The sequence below is a fragment of the Grus americana genome, chromosome 1 (genome assembly GCF_028858705.1).
Source record: "Grus americana isolate bGruAme1 chromosome 1, bGruAme1.mat, whole genome shotgun sequence".
Classification (NCBI taxonomy): Eukaryota; Metazoa; Chordata; class Aves; order Gruiformes; family Gruidae; genus Grus; species Grus americana.
In genome coordinates, this window is record NC_072852.1 from 45,236,419 (window position 1) to 45,256,130 (window position 19,712).

Here is a 19,712-nt window from a genome sequence, read left to right on the forward strand (position 1 = left end):
GCAAAAGGTGCTGTATAAATCGGTAGAAACTCCAGAGCTATTGCTATTGGGTTACAAGACTATCAGGTTACAGAGGGGATCACACATACAACCACCTCTTTTTCCAGAGACTGCTTCATAGATTTTAAAGCCATCATGCCCTCTTCAAGTTTCTCTGGTCTGGCTTTGTATAACAAAGAACAGCTATATTCTCCTTTTGATCCTGTGCTGATTCAATAAATACCATTTGACAAAAACACTGCTGCCAAATCTACTGAAAAGTGAAGAGATGATGGTAAATAAACTTCTGAGGGCTTAAGACTGCTGCTGATGGCCACGGTCACCCACCTAATCTATTTCAAGTACATTCTTCCGCAATGCTTAACTGATTGTAGAGGGATTGATACCTTAAGGTCTAGGAGATTTACGCTTTTACAGAAAACATGGTTGAAGAAGAAAATTAAAGAATTAGTGGATGTGGAGGATTAGTGATTAAACATGGGCTTTTATTGAAAAGAACCAGTAAAAATCTAATTTTCGTTCAGAAGAAATAAATTAAGAGCCTATTTTCGGCAACACTCTTCCTTATACAATTATCCATGTTTATACAGAAACAATTAAAATCAATTCTTTGATGTTCTGTGTATTCAGGGATACTTCATTGTTCCATCTTTTAAATAATAAAGAACAATCCTCATCCGATCTCTTCCTGACACACAGTTTTCTAATCAAGATTTTTTTCTCTCTTTTTCTTACAATTGTTAGTAAAGTAGCACTAGGGTAACAACACATTATGAGAAGCTGTATACGTTTCCTGGTAATGCAGCTGAGTTGCATTTGAGAAATTTGGAGTTTATTTAACCACTCCGTTTTAGACTCTGGTGAGACAAGTTCTCAAATATGTACATACATCTCCCTCTGTATTTAACATATCTAAGATCCAAGCTTGTCATTTAAATACTCAAGAAAACATTGTTAGTATGTAAATGTGCGTTTCTGAATCAAATCTTCTCATCTGAATAAAGAATTAACAGTTGAATGTTTCTCATTCAGAGGCTGACTCTCCAGCAAATATCTCAAAAGAAGATTAAGCTGACTGAGATTAACTTTGAAAATGCTAGGATTTAAACATACATGTACAATTTACAGCACATTAGTAAGTATTATTTTTTAAATGTCAAAAATGCATCATGTGAAACAAATTAACTGTGCGTGATGGAAGACAGACATAAATTTACAGTTACTGGCTTCTCAAAACACTGTCTATCTGCCTGTTCTTGGTTTCCTCTTAAATCCTCATCTTCTCATTATTTGTGCTTCTAATGAGTAACTAACATCAGTGGTTTTACATAACTCATATCTTGAATTCTATTGCATTACCTACAAGGGAACATTATGAATAACACAAACATAGGTCAGCCAAATGCTTCTATTTGTATCTTTTTGCACTTGCATGAATGTCATCGATGTTAAGGAGAGCTGTACATGTATGTGTTCTGAAATGGAGAACTCAAAGGACAAAGTATCCTCTGCAAAAAGCTGATTACTTCAGTAAGTTGTCACATTTTTAAAAAAAGTTTCTGTCTGATAACATCATCAAGGGTCCAACTCAAGCGATAGGATGGAATTAAGCAAATTGTTTACTTACAATTACATTAAGAGGTTAATCCTTTGTTCTGTACTTACACAAATGTCTCTCGGACATCAGTGTGAAACTGAAGTTTGTAGGATCTGGCATAGGGATGTTATTTATAAAACAAGTCCCTCTTTTTCAACATTATCTGTAGATAGAGAGTATACATTTACTACATACAAAAATAGCATCCCTTGTGTTTTCTAATCATTCACACTCTCGCAACTTGTTGCAAATAGTGAATCCCACACTGGTGCAGGGGTTTGTCAAAGCCTCCATCTACTTCACTCAGCTGGAGGAGCACGTCTGCTTGAAGGATCAGAACACACACAGACGAGCTCAGCTTACCACTTTGCTCTACACAGGATAAATTCAGATATATTAAACCAATTGCTTCACTGCTACCATGTCTAAAGAATATTTTCAGCCTGACAGAGCAGGAGGAACAGAAGGTCCTTGCACAGCTATCGGTTGGCCATGAGCCTGGTTACTCTTTCAAAGGTGCCCCACAAACATTTCCTAACCACACATCCGGCTTCTGCAGATACACCTTGTTATCAGTTATGTGTTTCTGAAGGAAACATGACTGGAAATTTAAGATATTCCCCCTCTACACTCCACAAAGATGACTTGATGTGAAAAGATGCCACTAGTTTTGTAGAAGACATTTCCATGTGTCTGTGTGCAGGCACAGCTCTCTGACGACCGGCAGCAGCTGGGTCCTGCAGCACCTGCTGCACCCTGAAGACGATACGATGAACTTTCCTTCATTTCCACCCTCTGTGCCCCTCAATTTCCACATCACCATGAGTTGCTCTGCGCTGGAGGACAGGGCCCCCTCGGGGAGGGTGAGGGCAGCTGAAGGGATGTGCTCCTGCAGGCGCCCGGCCCACGCCAGGCACATCCAGCCTAGAGCAGAGCTCCTGTGCCGCCATGTGCCCCTGCACCTCCTTAGGTCAGGCCTGCACTGCCAAAGGCATTTAAGCTGGACATGTGCATTTCACTTTTCAAACCATGCGTTTTTACGCCGCTTACGAAAACCAAAGATGACAACTGCTCCTACTCCAGCTCCAGAGCTGCAGGAGGCATGGCTCAACCACACACTTCACTCACCAACACTTCAACTGCACGAATCCTCATAAAATGTCCCAGTCACCACCCATAAATCACCATCTCAATCCCCTTATCTTAATCCATCCCTTCATAAAAATACATTAAAAAACCCGCAAATAAATGTTGACACACTGATGTAAAAAAAAAACCTCAAACATTTCAGTCTGTGACCAGAATTGTCACTTTTTTTCTGTTCCTACAAACAATAGACCTTTTTTTCCTGGGAAGAATGAATTTGGTTATTCCTATGTCCTCAGTCGGCATACCAAACAAAGAAATATTGGACTTAAAGTGTGTGGCATTTGCAGAAGTACTTTTCTATTTTATCAGGCTAGGCTGAAGAGCAAGAGAAGAGATCCCAGTGACAGACAGGGAGCCAGGCAGGGAGCAGCGCATCGCTTAGCACTGCTCCAAGGGCCTCACCCCATGCGAGACAGACCTGCCCTTATGCTGCTCCTCTGTCAAGGACTGTATTTCACACTTTATGAATCTGGTTGTCTCTTCCTGATGAGTATATTATATTTTTTTCCCAAGATAATATACATTATACTAATATATGCACAGTCTACTGCAACTTATGTTCAATACAGTTTCTGTTATATACATATATATGGGCACAGACAGGGAAAAATCCCCATTTATGAAGGCTATGAGAATGTAATGAGAAGAAAAATGACAGGAAGAGGAGAGGAGGAAGGAAGGAGGAGTACTCTAGCAAATAACAATGTATATTAATGGTCAGGCACCATCCGGTATCACAGCTGACAGAGTTTCTCTATCACCTCTCACAGCCGATGGCGATTCCAAGCCTATTCGCACTCTTACTTATTGTCACTGAACATCGTGCTTTATAAAGGATTTTCAGGAAGTTTTGGGACATCCACTCCACTGGAAAAATATTTGTTTGAATTTATAAAAGACCAACAGAGCTCAGTTATGCATTACAGCCCAACAGCAAGAAGTCTTTGAGTTTCCAAGGATATATTTGAAAGCAAGAGAAATTTGGTTGTCAATAGCCAATAGCTATGACCTTGTTATAAAACTTCACAGGGATTAAAATATCAGTACTGTATATTCAGTCTATTCAAATTTCTTCTTTCATCCTCAGTCACATGAAGAAGTGAAACCATCAGTGACATGAATAGTAACTATATAAGGAAAAACGTAATAGGGCATGGATTATTAACAAAAGGCAGTTGAAAGCCCCCCTTCACATGAAAAGATATTCCCTTGCTCTTAATCATGAGATGGTCTTTGTATGAGCTAATTGTCTATCTTCAAAAACAAGAAGAACTTTTGAAAAGTGCCCTTTTAAAGCTGCCACTTTCATCGTCCTATGCAGAGAGGAGCAGGACTGAGGTTTTGCAGCAATCTGAGCAAATACACAGTCAGCTTGCTTTCAGAGCAGATTTTCATCTTGGAGGAAAGAGCAAAAGTAAAATTCTAAGTAAGATAAGCTTTATGAAAAAATTGCCAGACATTTAGCAAAATAAAAAAGTTTAGATAGAGTGGAACATCTATTATGCATAGCTAGAAAGACGTCTGCTTCAATTTGCAGGCCTCCATATGACCACTCCTAAAATGAGTGCCAGGGGAAGCACAGAAATCTATTTCCTCCCAACATATTTCTGGGAGCATAATGGTACTTGCAGAGAACGCTTCCATCAGACTGTGCTAACACATCCTTTAAGTGATCACACCCACAACAAGCTTCCTTTGATTTCTGATTGCTCGCAATGTGTACCTGCGGCACACAGGAACTCACGGGAGGTCCTCAGAGAACTGCCGGCTGGAAGAGATGGCACCGCACTTGGAGAAGAGCAGAACATGTATGCAGCATTTGGGACAACATCAAGCTGGTGAGGTGGGACATGGGACAGCGGATGAACAGAGGATTAGAGGAGGAAATTGGGTTGCTGAACCCAATTAAGGGTTACAGGCAATGCACAGAGCGATGGAATTAACAGGGCTGAGTTTGAGAAGAACTGGGCACCAGAAGACAGCACGTGAGGGAGACGTGAGGCTCTGGATAATAAAGGGGAAGGCAGCAACTGCTGGTCACGGGGCAGGCTGAGGCAACGCCTCTGTGGAAGACAAAGGACATTGAGAAGAGAGGCAAAGGCAGCGCTGCCTGTCCCATGCAGAGAAGGACGAGATGCAAGATGTGACGAGTGGTATTGCCAATTCAAACAAATACTGTTGGAAAATGCCAACTAACTGCAATCAAAGCTGTCTGTAACCAAAATCAGTGTCAAACAAGTGCTTACTAAAGAAATACATGTGGAAGGAGTAAAAAATAATTGTATAGGTGTTTTTAAACATTTCTCTTTTGGCTTAGAGTGACTGCTTTGATTTTTTTTAATGGAAGTAAATTAAGCTGGGAACATACTTAAAAATCCATAACCTTGAACACAAAATGAAAGAAGAAAAAAAAAATCCCAACCTTACTTTTTTTGCTTGTCATTTTATGAAACGTAGCACAGTAACTTTTCATTTCAACCTATAATGAGGTACAGTTTTCAAAATCTCTACCATAAACTCTCAATTGGCCTAAAAAAATCCCCCACTTGGCTCTGATGGGCACTGGGGATTGCTGATGGGGTGGTATTGATTCAGGACGTAATGCATTTTCAATAAAGATAGGAAGGGTGCACATTTTTTTACAGAGAAGACTTACACAGCTGATGCCCGGCGGTTGGCTTGTCCCCCTCCCAGAGCTCCCAAACGCTAGGACCATCCTCCCTAAGCTCCCCACATGTAGCTCCACTGCTTTACATTTTCTCCCTCAAACAGTCGCTGATTCCCTCCCCTCCTCCCAGCAGAGCACCACGCAAAGGTCAGGCAAAAGCCTTTGAGATTAAATTGTAAGTGATTAAAATTTCCATTATTTTGTGAACTTGTTCCACATATTAAAGAGCCCTAATGGAACTTGCACACATTTGTGCAGGTAGAAAGGCACATGATGACAGGAATTAAGGAAATTAATTCCTGTGCTTTGGACTGAAGTAATCTTCCAGAATGTAATTGGCTTTCAATCATTCACACACAACATGCCCTTCACCTTTAAATGGTAATTCATTTTACCATACAGGTTTTGAATTCCATTTACGTCAGGCTTTAGGAAAGGTCCCATCTCCATACTAGAATATGTATATGTTTTGTCCAGTAGGAGACCCCATCAGAGTGTAATTCAGATTTCTGATGTATGTATCTATAAGACATTTTATCGTTTCTGTGACTCTAGGCAGGGGTAAATGCAGAACACTCCTGGACAGAGATCAAGCAGCAATTCCCCTCGCCTTTCCTGAAACACTCGCTATTTTCTTGCTGCGCTGAGCTCTCCATGGGACATGGCAAAGTGGATATTGAGTGCACAAGACTTTTCAGGGCTGCGCCAAGATCACAGCAGAGCTGTGTGAAGCAGAGTGACAGTAAACATAGCTGCGTCTGCTTTAATAAAAGCAACAGAAATCTGGAAAATCTCACCATGTAGCACTTTCCTTTTTCCGTGGCTGTGAAAGAAAGACTACAGAGGAAATACCCGGAAGCACTGGGCTTGGTCTAGTTGCTTCTGGGGTTGCTTCAGCCCACCCTCTTCAGTTGACATAGGAGCAACATGTTATAGGTGATGAAGCATATCCCTCTGACAAAATGGCCTTCTGCAGGCCAGGTGTAGTATTTAAATCTATTTCTTCTTGTCTGTATTTTCCTTTTACATGTCACATCCTATCATTCTGTGATGTTTTATCTCACTTGCACCAATATCAGCCCTGGCTGACAACCAGGGAGACTGTAGTTGGCACCCTTGCCAAATGCTTAGGCATATCCTGGACACAGACAACAGATGCTTATATTTAAATTGGGACTAATTTGCATTTTTGTGTATTGTGGATTTTTTAAAGCATAGTTTGAGTAATGAAAAGGAATGTGTAATTCTGAAATAGTAATACTTTCCTTTGAAAAGCCAGGTTTGCTAATGGATTGCCATCTGTTCAGCCCTTTGCCAGGAAATAGATTTGTCCTGCTTACTGAAAACAGTATTAGGGTGAAACTGTAGATTACACAGTGGATTTCTGAGCAGTTTAATTTAAAGTGCATGCTAGCACACAGAATCATAAAATCATAGAATGGTTTGAGTTGGAAGGGACCTTCTTATTTCAGTAAAAATAACTTTAGATTCTCCTTTTCTTCTAATGTTGGAATTTAAACCATCCAGCAAACTGTATTTAGAGTACTTTGTGGGCTGTTTTGCTCTCATGTTGGCCCCAGAAAAGGTGCCTACTGCTCCTTTAGCATTTTGAAACCGAGTTCATCAGGTTTCTTTTGCATAGGATTTAAAGCAAGAAGCTCTCTATCTTGCTTCAAAATCCTATCTTAATCCTCTGGGAAAAAACATTTAAAAAACCAAGGCACTGGCCTCAATCATGCTTTCAAGAGTACAAGATTTATACGTGCTGGGATCCTCTTGGAGCCTCTGGATGCAAGTTAGGAAGAAGGACACCATGGCAATTCAGGATGCTAAATCGGGAACTGTTGGACCTCTTGAACTGATGGAGCCAAAGGAGCAAACCAAATCAGAACAGTGAGTTACTCTCCTCCGTAACCCACAGAAATCTAGTAACATTTCTGCTGAGCCTTATGACAGATGCAAATGCACCGCGAGGAAGAGGTCCAATTTTTACACACTGGAGTCAAAATTTGAATTTTAACATAACTTCAAGATATCAGCACCCTCTTACATTACCTCGGTAAGGTTACTGACACAGTCTTATGGCTAGCAAAACACCAATCGCTCTCTCTACCTGGACCGTGTAGTTGTCTACAGGAATACGCAGACGCGCCGTTTTGTAGGGTAACATCATTTACGGCAGCGAACAGACAAATTGCAGTCACTGCTCCCTTCCCCGCACCACCCCCGGCCGCCAGCCCCCAAAATCGCCTCATTTTGCCAACAAACGAGGTCTCCCGGGGAGGTGCGAGCTCCCAACTCGCTGCCGGGAACGGCCGGCCGGAGCCGCTGCCCCCACCATGGAGCGACCCACGCCGAGCCACCTGCGGGGGCGGCGGCGCGGGGGCCCTCAGCGCCGAGCCCCGGGGACGGGCGACCAAGGGGGTAGCCCCGCTGGGCGGAGGCGGCGGAGCGTCCCTGAGGAGCATCCCCGAGGAGCGTCCCCGACGCCCGGCGGAGCGGCGCGGAGCGGAGCGCTGGCCGCGAAGCCACATCCCGCGCCTGCGGCACCGCCGCGCTCCCGCCGGCGGGATGGCAGCCATACCCCCGCCCGGACAAAGTTTTATTTCCTCCATTTCATCCCTTCTCCTGCCTCCCACCTGAGCCCCGCGGGGAGGCGCCTCCCCACCGCCCTCCGCCACAGCCGGCTGCGCCGGTACCACGCACCGCGGGGCCGGGAGAGCCGCCACGGCAGCGCCCGCCGTCCGCCGCGCTGGGGTTGCGGGGGAAGACCCGGCGCTTCGCCGCGGCGGCTCCCCGGCCAGGACACGGGGAGCTGGGGCGGCCGGGGCGGTGCGGTCGGGGAGCGGCGGCGGGGCGGGTAGCGACGGCAGCCGCGCTTACCTCTGTCCAGCGTGAGCGGCTGGACCGCTGTCAGTGTCGCCATGTCTGCGGCGGGGCTGGAGCCCGAGTGACGCGCGGCTCCGGCACCGGCGTGGAGTGCGGGGAAGGGCGGGGAGGAGGCTGGCAGGGAGAGGGGGCGGAGGAGGAGGGTGGCTCCGTGGGAGGAGGAGGCGAGCGGGGTGGAGAGGGTGCCCAGGGGAGGGCGGCTCGTCGCAGACGGGGCGCCGCGATGCTGCGGGCGCAGGGCGGCCCGGCGGGGCCCGGCGCGGGCTGCCGGCATCTCTGCGCCTCCGGAGCCGGGCCTGGCGGGAGGCCTCCGTCTCACCGCGCTCGCCTCAGGGCGGAGTCCCGGGGCCCGCAGCTCGGAGGTGCCGGAGCGGCCCGGGCCGTGCGCGGGGGTGGGGGGCGGATCGCCGCCAGTCCTACCACCCCGGGGGTGCCGCAGCGGCCGGCGGAGCGAGAGAGAGGGGTGAGGGCGGGGAGCTCCGCAGCGCCGCGGGGCGGGGAGGACGCGCGGGGGGCCGGATCCAGCGGCCGGGCCTCGCCTGGGCCGGGGGCGGTGGGGCGGGCCGTGCCGCCCCGTCCCGGGGCTGGGAGTCTGGTCAGCGACGAGGGGGGCGGCGTGTATCGGTGGGGCGCTGCTTTGAGGGCTTGGGAAGGTACCTGCGAAGCCGGGAGAGGAGTTACCTGGCCCCCGTGCAGGGCCTCGGCTGAAGAGATGTGTCCCTGAGTGCCCCTTTTGGATGGACCAAACCGTCGGTCTCACCTTCGGTCCAGCCATCACCTCTTTCCTAACTGCTGGCTGCGTCCTGGCCATCCTCAAGAAACACAACGTCCTCTCATAAAGCACAGCCAGCGTGTCTCCACAGCGTGGGGTTCAGTCCTCACATTTGCAGAAGAAGAGGTTGGTCACGGAAGCGTGGTGGCCGCCTCGTGCAAATCAGCTGCAGCTTGTGTGAGCTTGGAGGCCTTCGCAGAAGACCATCCGTGAAGGTGGAGTGTCACACTAGAGCTCTGCGGGGTTTGCCGGCAGCCCTCTGGTTGCCTACCCTTGTCCTTCACATGAAGTGAAAGGAACCTTCTCAGCTGCCGTCCGAGAAAGGTGTGGCAGAGTCCCACAGAGTCTCTGCTGCCTTCCAGAGGAATGACTGAGCAAAGAATGGCATCCTCTTTGACTGTTGCCCTGTGTAGTACCTGCCATCTTGTGTTTGCCCAAGGAGCAACACGGTGACGTGGTGGAGCATCAACTCTGAAGGGGAAGGTAGCGTTCATCTCCTAACCCACCCAGATCTGACGAACCCCAGGGGACTTGAAAGTACAGCAGTTCAAGATTGCACATCAATAAAAGCTTTCAACTGCAAGGGTATTTAAGCACTAGTACAGATAATTAGGGAAGCTGTGGAAATTTTGCCATTAAAATTCTTCAGAGCAGATTAAAAATACATTTGGCCGGTTTAAAATTAGAGAAGTTTAAATAATATATGAACCACCCACTTCTTCTGATAAACTGAATTCAGCACAAATTTGTCTAATTAATAAACAATAAACAGTAGCCCATTTGAGTATCTTGACAAGAAAATGTTTCAATTGGCTAACACAGCAAAGTCGAGAAATCAGTTCCTGGCAAGCAGTCAGCTTTTAAAATCAAAATTAACATAAGGATTTTTATTATGCAGATTTTATGTACTTGCATAGCAGCTGGATTGACATAAAGTGTAACAGCTCCTCTTAAGTAGTCACATTACTGTATATTGGATTCATAGTCCCGAACAGAGAAGAAGTACACATTTGGAACTATAACAACCTAATGTGACAACTCTCAAACTGTTATGACACTTCAGAAAATCTATTACAGATATAAAAGTGTGTTTAAATAATATTAAAAGCAAGGTGCCAAGTTAATTAGCCAACCAGGTTGCTTTTCATATAGGACTTCATAACCCTCAGACTTGCTCTTTTAAACTGCCATCTTGCAAACAGACATTTTGAAACAAAATACAGTTCTTGTGGTAACTTTTTAATCAATAAATATGCAGTGTTAATGCCAAACAGATAACTTTTTAGAAACATATAACTTTAGAAAAATCAATGTTTGGGCTTGAGCAGGGTGCCTGTGGAAAGCAATAAGCTTATTCTGTGTTTATCTGGGTTTTATCTACCACCGGTCAGATTTTGTGTGCTCTGCCACGTGGGCTAATTGGCACTTGGAGGAGAGACTTGAATGGGAGTATTAGCTGCACTCAGGGAAGATGAAAACCAGCATTTGCTGAAATTAAACATTTCCTAATCAGCATAGCTGCATAGTTAATGCTGGAGAACATTAAAGACCTAGCTGAGGAATACTTTAAGCAGCTGAACTGGGAAAATTGCAGAAGTTGTCCAGCTGAATTCAGCAACTGGAGAAAGGGGGGTGGAATGAAGCAGGGAGCTGTGCAGTAGCTCTTGCTTTCCAGCACTGATTTCCAGGAGAAATAGCGGACTCTCATAGTAAAAGTTAGCAGCCAGAGAGAATGAGTGCCAGCCAGCCTGCCGTCTTGGAAGGTGGTCCTTGGACAGAAGGACCAGGTGCTTTAGACAGCAACAACTGGTCTGACTGCCAGTCCTCTTGTTGATTCCTTGGGCTGATTTGGAGCTTTAAATTCAGTATCACATGATGTTTACTGAACTAATGAAACTAGACTGAATTAACAGATTTTATATTGCATGGACTGACACATCTTCAACACATGTCTTACTGACACACCTTCAACATGTAGTCAGTGGTCAGGTACCAGTGAACAAGGCTATTGCTAATAGGAAGCCTGGAAACTTTTTCTGGGTAAATTTAAAAAAAAAAATTAGTTTTGTTCAAAGATCTGAAATGTGGATATAGAGGCTTCAGTGACTATGCTTTTAGATAACACAGGTTATACAAAAAAAAGTCACCCTGAAAGTGGGTAGACCTTGAAACAAGTTGGTCAGAGAGGCTATGAAATCTTCATTCTTCAAGATTTTCAAACCTGACTGGGAAAGCACCAAGCACTTCTTACTGTGAAGTTAGCCCTGCTTTGAGCAAGAGGTTGGACTGGATAGTCTTCAGGTCCTTTTCAACCTAAATCATTCTATGGTTCTGTAATAAACTGTCCAAATTGCTGGTAAGAATTCTCTGAATAGCTAGACTAAATTGTTAGATTTTAAAAGTAACTTGTTTTAATGACACTGCAAGCAAGCGACAAAGAATGCAATGGTTACTTCCAGGACTGGAGATTGGTTTTGGGAGGGGTGTTCTTATGTATCAGTCTCAGCGTTAAGTTCCTGGTGTGATGTTCCCAAAAGTGCTAATGTGATCTTTGACTATGTAAAAAGAGAAATGCCAAATAGAACCAGGGAAATGATCTTTCTTGTGTACTTAGCATCCATAACACAACTGACTGGAATACTGTGTCTAGATGTGGTGTTTGCCTTTCAAGATGGAAAATCGGTTTTGACGTGAGGTTTAAGGACCTCAGTCAAACCTATCAAAGAAAAGGGTAAGAAGGAACTAAATCACAGGTCCGTGTCTATGGAAGAGGCGTAATAGTGGAGGGATTTATAGTCTTTAAATTTATAGTCTTATGACAGAAGGTGATCCCGTGACTGGAAGTTTAACAAATTCAACCTTGAGTAAGATGTACTGTTCGAGCAATAAGGATAACATAGGGACCAATTACTCACTGTTGCTTGAAATCAGAGATCTTTCTAAAAGGCTTGCTTTGAACTAACTTCTAAAGAAAAATAGAATGGCTGAGGTATTCAGGAGGTTAGATGAGATAATGATTATGATCTATTACTCTCATGACTTTTATGACCCTTTGGCTTCCCTCAAGAATTGGTGCTACAAGGGCCAGAGAATTATTTCCACACAGCACAGCACAGTGCAATGCAGAAAAACCCAGCACAGCTCTGAACGCACTTATTGGCTGCCAGAGGAGCACATCTCCCCTTGTTCTAAGCTTTGCATGGGATCATTAACTAAGATGCTGTCCCATGACTGGTATACTGTGGTAAATGCAGCTATTTGCTTCAGTACCAGAGTCACCTCTGACAGAGGTGGAAGCCCTGTTTCTGGTGGCTGCAGAGGTGTGTGGCAAGAGGCCAAACCACAGTGGCACAGCTAAATCTGTGTTTGAGTTATGCAGCACTGTGTTATGCCTTTTAGCCATATTCTGGATATTGGTCATTGGACTAAATGTCTTGTCAGGGTTGCATTTCACTTTGGGTACTTACACGTGGGTTCCTGCCTACCTTTCCCATGAAATTTGTTTGCTGCAGGACTCTTCACATCCAGCTTTGCATTGGAAGGTTTGTTGGGCAGGTGCTTTATTTCATCACAAGGCTACAAAATAGATAATTTGTATTATGTGCTATGGTTATATCTTGTTTATGCCCCTTTTTGTTAAATGCAATGCATTACTCCACAGCTTTTATATCAACCCGATGGCCTTGGGGAATGCTGCACACTGTTTGTAGGATGATCAGCTCTATCAGTCGTTTGCCCATCAAAGACAGTTTGATTATGTTTGCACATTGCATGAAACTCCAGGTTATTTCAGAGAAAATTGCAAGTACCGAGAACTTTCAATACCCTAGATCACACCTTAGGACTGATTGAGAACATGCATTCAGCCTTCTCTCTTTTTTGTCCTGACCATTAGCTTCACTTGTGCCTTGCACTTCAGCAGAACTAAAAGCAGAGATTGCAGTAGTGTTGTAATACGGGCTGTGAATTTTCAGAAGACTGAAGATTTTTGTCATCATTCGGATTTGATTTTTGACTGGCATTTTGCATCTACTGGGGAAAGAATCCTTCCTTTTTTAAAATCCATCGGTTATTTCCATGCAGTTTCCATGGCAGAACTTGCTATTTGAGACATCTAACGGTTTAACAGCAGTTTGTTTATCAAGCAAAGAACTGCATCGGTTTCCCATAAGAAATGTGATTTAGTACTTTCTGAGAATTCTATGCATTACTCACATGTACAGTTCATTTTGTCCCAGGAGAGCCATGCCATCTCAAATAATATTTCAGGTGAGCTGGAAGATCCTTCTATGGGTGCACAGGTGTGTGTAGTTCGGTACTTTTCCATTGTACTACCCTGTAGCACAGGACTGTACTTCCCTACAGGACTCATTTGACATTCTAATATCGTGTAATGGATTACTTTTTGTAGATACCGCAATTGCTGTTTTCCCAAACACTTAAACCAATTTGGTCTTTAAAAATAATTTCTTTTTTTCTGGTTTTGTTAAAGATTTAACTCCAGTTGACAACAGGGAGAAAAGGATCAAGCTTTGCTGAAATTCTCCTTGGGCTCCATTGAAATTCAGGTGGAGGGTTTACTCAGTCCAGTGACTTTCAACCTATGGTCTAAGTCTACGTACTCTTTCTAAAAATAGCTGCTGCAAAAGCTAAGAAAAGCAAGTCTGTTGCTGGTGGGCTTATGTTTTCTGGTTGGGAAAGTGGGGTGTGTCTTGGCAGGCAGGGTCCACCCTTTTTTTTTTTTTAGGCAGGGAGGCAGTTTAAAAGCAGTTACAAATCAGACCTTCAAGCCATGATCACCTTTGGGTATCCTTGAAATCTGGAACGTGAATCTATTTCCCTTTGTTATCATGACTTATTTCAACTATTTTAAGGAGTGGGTCTCGACTTAAAGTTTGTCAGTACTGAGGACCTTTGAGAAGAGTGTAAATTACCCTCTGCGAGACCACAGACATCTTCAGTTAGCTAGTTTAATGCTAGTTCAGGCTTTGTCTGCAAGCACTGTACCTATAATCTTAACAGACCCCTAATACATTAATTCACACAGTGTTTTTAGTTATTTGAACAACTGAACAAAAGCATTGATTTGCCCTCTTCATAGACCAGCATAATGAATTATCCACCTACCTTCTTTGTCCAGTCTGTTAATATACATATTGGATAGAATTTTTGGATCAATGTGATTTCTTAACAAGAATCCTTTGAGTCAGCCCCCACCCAAAAAAAAAACCCAACTAGACATCTCCATGGGAATATGTTTATTGATTGTACTTCACGGGGTTTCTCATTGTTTCTATCAAAACATCCCTATACAGAATGATGACAGAAAAAGAATATGTGGTCGTGAAATAGATACTTACCTTTAAAGGAAGTTAAAGCAGCAGAACATATAATTTTAAATAGTTTTAGAATTATCAGTGGTGAACTAATAGTGATAGCTACAAGGAGGTGCATAGTCAAGTATGTAGGCATAGGGAAAAAAGGAAGAGCAAGGACAAAACACAATTCCATAAAATTGCCACAGCTAATTGATATGGGCGTGCGAACAGTGCAACAGATAACACTGGCTATCAATCAGCCTTGTATTTCCTGAAATTGTTAGTCCTGTGTTAATTTTCATGTGAGATCAGTGACATTATGATATGCATCTGAAAATGGGTGGGACCTTGATTGCAAGGAGTTATTGTAATTAACTCTGATTTTAGTATACTCTGTAAGTACCTTTTTGAGCCATAAAAATTAAAATATGATTAAAAAGCCCTTTTGGGATCTAGAGTGACTTTTCAAATTTTAATTGGGAAGTGAAGAAAAGCAGGCTGCTTGCCAAGCATATAGACATATTAGGTTTAAGTTAAGCTTAAGTATTATCTAAAATCATCAATTACCTGATTAAGCTACACAGATAACCAGGTTTGTCAGTCTGAGGATTAAAAAGCACCAACAAACCAGTGAAGAATAAAAACCTGACAACTTGGAGAAAAAGTATGGTGACTAAAATGAAACTCAGCAGTATTTCTGTTTCAGTCCTGCTTTTTATAAAAAATGGGGAAACATTAATTTTATTTTAGCTTTCAGAAGACAGATAATGATTGTACTGAAGCTTTCCTCTGCTTTTTTAGTGACATGCTCACAAGAGATGACAGTATTTAAGTACTTCTGGAGACCAGAATGTCAGGGCTACTGATGATTTTTGTTGAGAATAATACTTTGTCTTCACAAGGAAAGAGAGTCAAGGGGAAATATGATTAAGTTGTTTTGATCTAAGAAGCAGTTTAATGGTCATCCCCGCATCTCCAATCAACATCACTTCAGAGCTGATCTGTGTGACATTGTGAACAATTAAATCACATCTGGTCACTGCAATGCAGTCACGCTCACTTGCCAAGTTATTCTATTTCCTTGTGTATCCCAGAGGCAAAACCAACTTCAGGGCATGTGTGGGTTTTAGATGCGTACAGATACTGATACAGCTGCGTGTAGTCCCGGTATTTTACTAAACTTGTTTGTCTAGAGGCAGTTTGAAGTCTTAGTTCCGGAGCCTGCAAGACTAATCCTGCAAACATCTGAGCATACTCTATCTTTGCTCTCATGGCAAACTTCCTTGCTTCAGTGCAGTTAACTAATGTAAGAACACATGCCTGAGTCAGTTCAGAATCTAATTAAATGACATATACAATATTTTTCTCATGGACGGCCTTCAGGGAAGCCTGAAATGTACAGATTTAACGTTCTTGGCTGATTTTTTTGATAATTTTAATATTCAGAGGAATATTTCCTCTTGACACTGTACTAACAGTATTCTCCAACACATGCTGTTGTCCATCTGCTCAGAGCCCTCAGATGACACCATTCTGGTAAATTTGCTCTCCATTCACATTCAAAGCCATCGAATTTGCCTTCCAGTTGACCCATGTTCCATTCCAGGCCAGAGAACAAATTCTCAATTTTTTCCATTCTAATGGCTGCCGCACTGTCAACAGTTTATATCTAACTTTTCAAAGAAAAACTATATAAAGAAATAGACCAATACTGCTGGGATTAACACCAGGTCACAGGGGTCTTCTGCCCTGCTTTCTCCACAGCCACTGATGATGAACAAGGCCCGTTGTGGCAGCACATCCTGTCACATCAGCAGCTATCATCAAACAGTGAGCCTCCAATTTCTCTCCAGGTCTGTCTTAGTTGCTGCAGGGATGGTCAGAACTATCTCACCTAGTCAGTGAGCCCGTAAGTGCTTTATACTGCAGCTCTGTTGGATGGTACCATCTCCCTGCATTGGCTCAGGAAGTCTCTTTTTGTTGCATCTCTTTGCCTAGTCAAGCAAATTCCTCTCATGGATGTATAGTTAATTGTGCCCTACGAGCAGCCCTTGGAGGCAGTGGCTCTCAGCATAGTGACCACTAGACAGTTGCCAGCTTGTTCCTGATGATAATTCATGTGAGGGCATCCCAGGCTGCACACTGTTTGTGTCTCCCCCAAGAATATACTCAGTCTGGCAGTGATTCACAGGCCCCTTTAGCATCTTTCCAATAATGTCCTTCTGCTGTGACCTACTGTGAAACTCTAGATTCCTGACACTACCTAGATTGAGACACAGGAGACAAGGCAGTCACTCCTAAGTTGGTGAATGTTACGTGAGCTGGAGAATTGTACTGGACTCAAGTGTGGGCACAGGGACCAACTTAGCTTTACCTTGTGGTCTGTTCCCTGCAGTATCTTTGCCAGAGAGTGAGGCAGCAGGGCAGGGAGAGAGGAATTACCAGACAGAAATCATGTCCTGGCTTGATTCTGCTCTGCTTATTTTTTCTGAATCCGACTTTGTTTTTTGACTTAAGTAAATTTTTTTTTTTTTTTTTTTTTTTTTGTACAATGCCCTCCTGGACCTTTACCCTGGCCAGTATATGCACTTCAGGTACTGAATTGCCCTAGATGCATTGAGGATCTGCCCTAAGTGGTTGATTACATATTACATTATGCAAAGATAGCAGAGTCTATTTCTGCTGGTCCAACCATGAAGCTAATAAAATTACCTAATAAAATCAGCGAAGGAGCAGCACTGATTATATGGTAGGGGAATGAATCCTCATAATCCTCGAAAGGATTTGTCAGAGGAAAAGCAGAAATGCTGCTGATCTTTATTTTCACCTTTTTTTTTACCTGGAAAATTTCATACCCTGACAGCATGTCTTTCATATCTAGCTCTTGTCCAGTACACTTCCTGCAGTTACACTTGCATTTCACTCGTCTGCACCAGTGGAATACATTTAGTTTCCCTGTTCAAGATCCTTTCCAGTAGACACACCCATTGACCTCTTCTGCTGTCTGCCAGTGAGTACTGGAGGTGTACGACCCAAAACGTGGCAGATTGAGACCCCATCTGCAATGACATCCAGCTACAAGACACCTGGACCAGCCTAATAGTGTTACTATAGCCTATTACTGCCGTTCCTCCTATTGTCATATGAGCTGCTTTTTTTATCACGTGATGATATCTCACGTGCTAGAGGAGAGGGAAGACCTTGATAAGTCTGGGTGATCAGAATAAGTTTGGGACCAGCAGCTCTACCTCCTTTCTCCAGATCCAGTTTGGCTGTGCCAGCTGGGCAGTGTCCCCTGACCTTCCCCACCATTCTGAGTGACTAACCAGAATGGAGCATGACACCTGGACGATGTCTGTCATTTACTAAGACTGAACCAATAAGCTCTGCTGAACCCAAAAGGACTTCATAGGGTTGAGCATCTCTGTGTTGCACTCTCCAGTGCTGTGTGAGAAGCCTGCACGGGCAGTTAGGGCCTGACTTGGTTATGCATCACTAAGGCAACGTCAGTGGATTTCAAATGTGGAGAACTGGGTATTAGAACACTGGACAGCCCAGACACTGGGGACAATAGCAAGAGAAGGGCACTGCTATCAGCAGGCTGTGGGATGGGAATTCGCTAGACTTGTCATTTTTCCCTTTGCTCTCTGCCTGCAAAAGGTCTCAGTTTTGCACTTTATTCCTTTTTTTTCTCCTCCTGAAGCGAGACTGAACAGACTATTTCGAGCTTGATTTCTCTGGCAGCAAGAAGGGAAACTCTTTATCTTACAGATGGGCCAGTAAGAGATTTAAAGTCTGTTTTCTTTTTTCCCTCCAGAGATACCTGTGGATTCTTAGTATCCATACAAAAGAAAAGCTGTGTCTGTTTTCCTTGCTTGTGAGGGATTTTGGAACTGTCTTTACATAAAACTGCTGAACCTGGCTGTACTCCAGGGTATTTCCAAGAGAACAAGACTATTATTATGAACAGATAACAATTTCAGAAGAGCAGGGGATTTCAGGATCTTGATTCAAATTCACCTTCTGGTGCGGGATTAGAACCATAAGGTGTGGAGCTGGAAGGATTTTCCTCTCTATATCCAGACCTTGCAATACTATCCCCCATGAATTATGTGTGCTTGACATTTTCACTCTGTGTAGCTGTTGAAGGAGAAGCTTTTCCCACAACACACTGCTCATCTTCCAGCCTGATAATGTAGAAGCAGAGCTGGCTTCAAGCATAACCAACTTGGGCAACAAAATAAAGAGAGCAGCACACAGCACATCCCTGCCCTACAGCTGCCTTCCTGAACCCTGCCATCATGCCGAAGGTAAGCACTCCCTGCTTGCAGGGAACACTGCTGTGCAGCCAGAGACAGCAGTCCTGATGGGGCTCTGACAGCCCCTATCTGTGTTATATGACAAAATGCTGTCTTCTGGCAGGGTAGATCCTTCCTTTGTTTAGTAGGAGAAGAAAGTATAGGACCTCATCACCTACACACAGCCTCTGCAAGCGTTCCTGGCCACTTGGACCTGCACTGGCTCACTCCACTTCTGCTAGTGCTGTAAAACTGAATTCTATTGCAACGCTGAGGGCAGGAGACACCAAAATTCAAAATTTTTCAGCTGTGAGCAAGCTCTGTATTGAAGGAAATGGCTTGATACAGTGTCACATGGTAGCCAGTATACAGTCATACTGTAAGGCAGAGTTGAGCTGCAGTGGGACTCCTTGCTTTTAGTTCTCATTAGGAACATCCTAAATTTAAAGGAGAATGTCCCTAAAAAAATTGGGGGAGCCTGCAGAAGTAATGAAGCAAGCTAAACTTCTGTGTCACAGATCATAGAGGCTCCTCAGCTGGTCCTGGCTGAGGAGCCTGAGAAGTACTAATACCCTCTTTGCTCTATGAGATGACACCTTTTCACTTCCTGAGACCATTCTGCTCAAAATTCATGTGTTGGCTGGCTTTCCCCTTTGAAAGGGATTCCCACCAGGAAGGAAGATGACTATTAGCTATCTCCTCCTCTTTCTGCTGAGGAGTAGAATGGTCTACAGCTGGTCTGGGCATTTGATACAAGGTTTGATAAAACAGGTATGTGTAAAACCTTGAAACATTCTGCAGGTTGGAAAGTGGCTATGATTCAGAAGGTCTGGCAACAAGAAGTGAGCTTAAAAACAAACACTTTCTTATACAAAAGTCAATTTTTAATCTGTTTTTGTGTCACAGTAAATATCCCTTGGCTAGCTCTGTCAAGTCTGATGACTTGATGCCATAAGACTGTCTCTCTGGAGACAGACTGTGAAAGTTTGATCCTCCCCCCCCCCAGTTTCTTTGATAGTCA

The 19,712-nt window shown here is 43.9% G+C and overlaps 1 protein-coding gene across 1 annotated transcript in view; it reads right to left on the reverse strand.

Annotated features, from left to right (window-relative positions):
* Nucleotides 1-8,758, reverse strand: part of LIN7A (lin-7 homolog A, crumbs cell polarity complex component) — a 51,590-nt gene extending 42,832 nt beyond the window's left edge. Inside the window, exon 1 of the mRNA XM_054812914.1 lies at nt 8,298-8,758. Within this exon, the coding sequence (XP_054668889.1) occupies nt 8,298-8,577 (280 nt within the window). The 5' untranslated portion in view covers nt 8,578-8,758. The remainder of the gene's footprint in view (nt 1-8,297) is intronic.
* Between the last annotated feature and the right edge of the window lie 10,954 nt (nt 8,759-19,712).